This window comes from Trematomus bernacchii, unplaced genomic scaffold (assembly GCF_902827165.1).
Source record: "Trematomus bernacchii unplaced genomic scaffold, fTreBer1.1, whole genome shotgun sequence".
Classification (NCBI taxonomy): domain Eukaryota; kingdom Metazoa; phylum Chordata; class Actinopteri; order Perciformes; family Nototheniidae; genus Trematomus; species Trematomus bernacchii.
The window spans coordinates 1,248,946-1,255,463 of record NW_022987605.1 but is presented as its reverse complement, the minus strand read 5'-3'; the positions used below and the strand labels follow the sequence as shown (position 1 = coordinate 1,255,463).

General features: G+C 41.8%; 1 protein-coding gene across 1 annotated transcript in view; it reads right to left on the bottom strand.

The window, feature by feature from the left end:
• Nucleotides 1-752: 752 nt before the first annotated feature.
• Nucleotides 753-6,518, bottom strand: part of LOC117482666 — a 9,314-nt gene continuing 3,548 nt past the window's right edge. The window contains exon 2 of the mRNA XM_034130851.1: nt 753-1,254. Within this exon, the coding sequence (XP_033986742.1) occupies nt 839-1,254 (416 nt within the window). The 3' untranslated portion in view covers nt 753-838. The remainder of the gene's footprint in view (nt 1,255-6,518) is intronic.

Below are 6,518 nucleotides of genomic sequence, written 5' to 3'. Positions count from 1 at the left end.
TGAGATATTACTATTTGCATTTGTATTCACACACCCATGTACATGAAGGTAAACAAACATACACATATCAATGTTTATTGCAGGGCTACTGTGATTAATCACAGAATATGGTTCATACTGTATGGGCATATTAATAATTTTGACAAGCTTTATTTTAGTCACCAAAACTCAAACTTAGCTTTACAATTTTCATTTTCATGGGAGTATAAGAAGGCCTTTATGATTTATCTCATAAGAAGCTGAAATACCCTAGTTCCAGTTCTAAAGACTCCCATCAACGCATCTCCACATGAATACAGCTGTCACCCAAACTGTGGTGTCGTTTCTAATAAGACTATTGATACTGATATCAATAACAGTTAGCTGTATTAGCCAATAGTTAAGCCAGAGCATGTAGGCCCCTGGTAAGACTCTTTTTTTTCTCATATCCTTTAATGTTGTGTTACAGTTACTCTGGGTCTCCACTAGAGGGCAGTAAGCTCCCATGATTTAAGAAAACAACATTACGATCAAGTCAGACAGAAAAAGCACTAACATCTCCGGTAGAAACTTTCAGAACTAAAGATGACATCGGAAATGTTGCTCTGGTACTAGTTTTTATTATTTATAATAATAATAATACAAAAAAAACGAAGAAAATGTATAAAAAGGCTGCATTATGTAAAAGAAAAGCACACATCCTGACAAATGCACATTTAAAGAGCCCTAAAGAATAATTGCGACTATTATATTATCATATTATGTCCTGTCACTTTTGTGCTCAAACAGTTTGCATAGGCACCACATCAGGTGGGGGGGGTTGATTTAGTGATCAGCTTCACACTAACAGTGGTCACAGTCAGATGTGGAGGGGGGGTGACTGGTAAAGCACCAGCAAGGGTTCCCTCAGGGATCCTCTGTTTAAACAGTAAAGACTTTGTGTGAGGGCTTCATGGAGGACCAGACTCCCACGCTCGTCTGTATAATGCAGCTGAAAGCCCACCCCTCCCAGAGGCTTCACAGGCAGAACAGCTGAGACATCAAACACATCATATCCAGATGAGGCCCGCTGGTCCAGGGACAGCAGTCTGTCCTCTAGGGCTGGACTCTCCTTCAGAGCTCCCTGCCAGGCTGTGACACTGTGCAGGGTCACAGTCACACTGATGGGGCGGGGGTGCAGGGTCTTCCTGAACAGAACCAACTCTGCCCCCAGCATGGAGGGGTCCAGGCTGCTGACATTAAACCAGATCCAGCCTGGACGAGCGTAATGTGGACCTGCGTGAAGAATAAAAAGACAAGAAAATTAAGATTGTAGGATTTTTAAAGGCTCATACCAATTTATTCAAATATTTAAAGGCCGCTACACACCAACCTGAGACCAAAGAACGCGTACCGAAGGCGTCCCGACTTTTACGTCCGCTACGTCGCCTGCGTCGGCTACGCCGCCCGCCTACGCCGCCCCGCCTACGCCGCCCCGCCTACGCCGCCCCGCCTACGCCGCCCCGCCTACGCCGCCCCGCCTACGCCGCCCGCCTACGCCGCCCGCCTACGCCGCCCGCCTACGAACACACCGCAAAGACTTCAGTCGACGAGTGGCAATAACTGTCCTTACCAGCAGGCAGCGGTAGTGTGTATTCGTCATTCAAAAGAGGCAACAACCGGAAGACAGACTGCGTTATACACCGAGAGAAGAAGAACAGACTGCGTGATATAAACAAACAACAAATAGCGTCTGGGTTCCATTTTCACTCTCTCTCGTCGATCGAAAACATGTATCGTACGGTACTGGCGTTATCAGCAATTGGAGTGTTGCTTGCGGCTGCAGAGATTAAGAAACGGAAGCGAAAAATCAGGAGAAACCGCACTAAATGGGTGAAAACATGGATACTACAGCGAGAAGCTCAGGGGGCTTTCCCGAACCTGTGTCGAGAGCTGTCCCAGGAAGATGGAGACAAGACCCTGAACTACGGCAGGCCACCCTGCCACACGGCACCAATAATCCAGCTCGAGCCAAGCAGCACAGGGATGAACTATGCCAATATTTTAACGGTGTTGGTGCAGTGCCTTTTCAGTGGGATAAGATATAGCAAATATGTCTAAAGAACTGTACAATGTCAACAATCGACAAAAATACAATACGATAAAAATAGGGTGTAATACAATAAAAAAAAGAGTTTGCCAAATATGTCTAATGCTGTGTTATCAATGGCTGTAGTTATCAAGGTACGAAATAAAGTTTTGTATTGCCTATCCTGCTATTTGTGTTTATTCTTTTAATCACACAGCGTTAATAAAAAATAAAAAATGTGCCTACATAACTGCCAGTTGCAGCCGCACATTATTATTGGTTTAACTACTAACAGTATATTAGACACATTTTAAAATGACCATCTTGAACAGCTACAACGTTAAAATACTTCTAGGCAGATTGTGGAGGATAATGGGAGAAAGAATAAAGGGGCAGACAGAAACACTATCTGAATAATGGCCACTTTTTGCAAAATGTACATTTCCATGTGATGCTCACAATAGGTAAATGAACAATGAACAGTGGTAGACAGTAGCTCTGTCTGTCTGTGTGTGCCTTCTTAATCGTTTGTTTTGGTCCCTCACTTCCGCTTCGCTTCTCATGCACTGATTCGCTAAGCTGAACAGCCAATCAGAGTGATTTCTTTGGCCGACTTTCTTTGGCCGACTGTCTACCGATTCAACATGTTGAATCGGCCGCGGGAGGTGTGAAAATGTGCCGTAAAGAGACGACGGTGCGGGACACACCAACCTGAGTAGGGCGCCGCGAATGCCCGACTGCCTCTGACGGCCTCTGACTCCCAAAATCGAGTTGGTGTGTCAGGGGCTTTAGGCTATGAATGCTACTTAACTAACATGCATACTTAAATATTGTTGCTGACCATTTTCATTTATACATGCTGTAATATTCTTACAGAATATGTGGATATCACTGTTTAACAATGCTTGTTTATGATTGGCCCACGTGATGCAACGTAGACACAGTAGTGTGCGCAGCCAGAGAGTTGAGTGAAGTTTGCCTTCCTACCAGACATGCATGTCCATGTCTCCGGTATAACAATACATGTTGAATATAGCACGTTGTAGTCTGGAGTATTGATTGTCCATACAGTACAAGAATAAAACACATGCATAACAATTTAAGATTTTCAAAAGTTTTTCTACCTCCTTCCAAGACAACTGTTGCAGTTCCTCAAATGGCCACTTGGGGCTAGCTCCGAAAGTGAGTCAATCCCTATAGACCCCCATGGTAAAATGGCCAATTTTACAGCAGAAATAAACATGTTTACAGCCTTTTAAACAAAACTGTCTTGACCTCTTTAGCTAGTTACCCTGTCCAGGTCATCTTTGTGTATCATTGAAATTATATCAAGGCTTACATGTATACCTAATTAAGGATGTGACAGGTGGGTGATGTCACCAATCGGAGCCGTCTGCACTGAATTGTAATTTCCAGCCTGAGCTCTACTGACAATCCACCTCTCTGCCCATTTCTGAAAGAGTCTGGGGCCCCCACATTAAGATTGACTCTTCAGAAACCCCAGTGTAAATAGACAACAAGTCAGTGGAGGAAAAAGTATTCAGATTCTTTACTCGAGTAAAAGTACTAATACCACACAGTAAATGTACTTCAACGACAATCGTACTTATGTAAAAGTATTTAAGAACCATTAAGAAAATGTACTTAGAGGGTTAGGAGTAAAGGTATACACATTGAAGATTTTTTCGTATTTCTTTCGTATTTTAAAGCAACAGCAACAAATCTTCACATCAAAGAAGCTGGAACTGTGAAATGTTTTTTTGCCAATTCATTTTCTGTTAATCCAACCATGGTTTGAGTTGTTTAAATATAATGTTAGATTTAGGTTTAATCCAGGGGTCGCCAACACGTCGATCGCAAGCTACCGGTAGCTCGCAAGCCCTCAATAAGTAGCTCGCCAAGCAAATCTAAAATGTAAAGAATACACAAAAAAAGGAAATGTAATTAAAAGAATCTACCCTATGCATGAACGAAACCTCAATCATAGCGAACTCTATCTACTTACTCCAACTCTATATCTACCTAACACCCCTCCTCCCCTCACCCCCCACCCCCCACCATGAATATCGACCAATCACGTTCTTGCTTGATTTGCGGGACCAGCGTTGCAGTCGAGAAGAAAAGCAATGTGGAGCGGCAGCTCACCGCTTCATAAGGAGTGTGACCGTGATTTTCCTTCTGGCAGAATCTACACAACACATCAGCCCCATTGAACAGCCTATCATGCCAGCCTATACAACACATGGGGGGCAGAGTTTTACTGTGTGTGTGTTGCAACTTGCATATTTATTTATTGCACGCAAACACACGCATGGCGTAATTTCCACTGGGGACAGGGGGACAGGGGACAGGGGGGGGACACTTTTCAAAATCCTGTTTCCCCCAGATTTTTTAACGCAAGCCGTCATCGCCACGGAGGAGCACACAGCCTCTGTGAGCGAGCGAGACAGAGAGAGAGAGAGAGAGAGCACACCTTTATCTATTTAATATAGCCTAGTTGTAAAAAATAAAGTCAGAAATCATTCCAATGTGTATAGGACAGTAAAAAAAAAAAAAAGTTTAAAAGTGGAGTGATTAGTAAAATATGCATACATAGAAAGAAAGAATGCTAACTAGGTAACATAAGATAAGAATAAACCAGTTTAAATGATTTGTTATTGGTTGTGATCATATTCTAAAGATGTTTGGATTATTGAAAAGTATACAGCTCCCTTTCATCTGAGTGTTGAGAGCTGTTTCCATAAATTCATTTTGTGCTCAAAGTGCTCCAGATTGATGCATTTAACTTCAACATTTAAAAAAACATCTTCCCGGGGGTGCATGCCCCCGGACCCCCCTAGAGGAGGTGAGGACCCCCCTAGAGGAGGTGAGGTCCATCCCCAAATAAAGCAGGTTAAAATAATTAAATTGAATACATTTTCTTTTAGTAAACACTGCAAACGGGTCCCACAGATCCAAACAGCACACAAAGGTTAAAGGTCAGCATATCATAATGTTAAAATGTGCTAAATATATACACTGCAAAAAACAATAAAAAGAGGAGTAAAAGTAGCTCACGACTTGTTTTATTTTTTGAAAGTAGCTCTCATCCTAAAGAAGGTTGGAGACCCCTGATTTAATCTTTATAAAAACAAAAAAATGTCCTAAGAATGTATAACGCAACTTGTCGAGTAAAAAGTACAAAAAAAGTACAAGATTGGCTCCCAAAATGTAGAAGAGTATAAAGCAGTATAAAATGAAAATGATCTGAAAAGTACAAGTATGTCAAATGTGTACTTAAGTACAGTAGGCTACTTGAGTATATGTGCTTAGATGCTTCAAAATGCATCACTGGCTTTAACTACTTTATACTGTGATAATCTGTCAACTTTGTGATTTGCCGCCCCCTAGTGACAATTATTCTTTACAGCAGCGGTCCCCAACCTTTTTTGCGCCACGGACCGGTTTCATGTAAGAAAATATTTTTCGCTGACCGGCCTTCAAGTTGTGGGGGGATAAATAATACGAAATAAAATAATACCACCTGTGTTCCTGTTTGACTGGTTATTGTGTTAACTGGTTAGCTATTTTCCATTGGGTTGAATGTTGCAATCAAACCACAAAGGCAACAAAAAAAAAACGTGTCTACGGCACCGCGGCACAGACGATTAGATAATATGCAAGTAAAGTAGCGTTTTTCAAAGCATGGGTTCAAACTTTAATTGCCTCGGCTATAGTTCAATCGATTTTATTTATTTATTACAGGCTTGATTTATATACTGCAGCCTGCAGTTTACAGACAATCTGCCCGTTCAAACACTGACTCAACACAGTTTGCTGTCTCAAAGTCTCTGAAGTCTCTCGCACATCTGCAAAAGAAGGAGGTAATCGAAGTAAATGCGTAAGCAGATCTAACCAGTTAACACAATAACCAGTTGAACACCGGCATAAAAACATATATAAAGTGCATAAAAATACAACTCACCATTACGCTGAATTAGTGGGAGCCCTGAGCTTGTGTCTCTGCAACAAGCCGGTCCAATCTAGGGGTAATGGGAGACAATAACACCCGAAGTGTGTTCCTTATGTCCAGTCTACTCCGTAAGCTCTTAAGTTTGTGTTGCACTCATTTTTTCCAGCTTGTTTTTAGCGGGGCTTTTTGTGGGTTTAATATTAACCGCTCTATCGAAATCAGTCGGAAGTCGCAACGGCTCATTTAAAAATAAACGTGGATTTGCGTAAAAAAAAAGTTTCTCGGGGTTCGGGTGTTTTGCTTGATTTTAAATAAACAAAGTATTGGCTTTCAGAATATGAAACCCAAAATTTTATTTATTTCCCAAATCACACGATAAATACATGTTTGAAGCTTGTAAAGGGAAGATGACAGCTCTCACTCGCACCCTGCTCTTCAGGAGCGCCGCTCTCGCTGACAGTATTCAGTGGCGAAGTCAAATGATCGTTAGTTAGCATTACAGCCTTGTCATTTTTATTA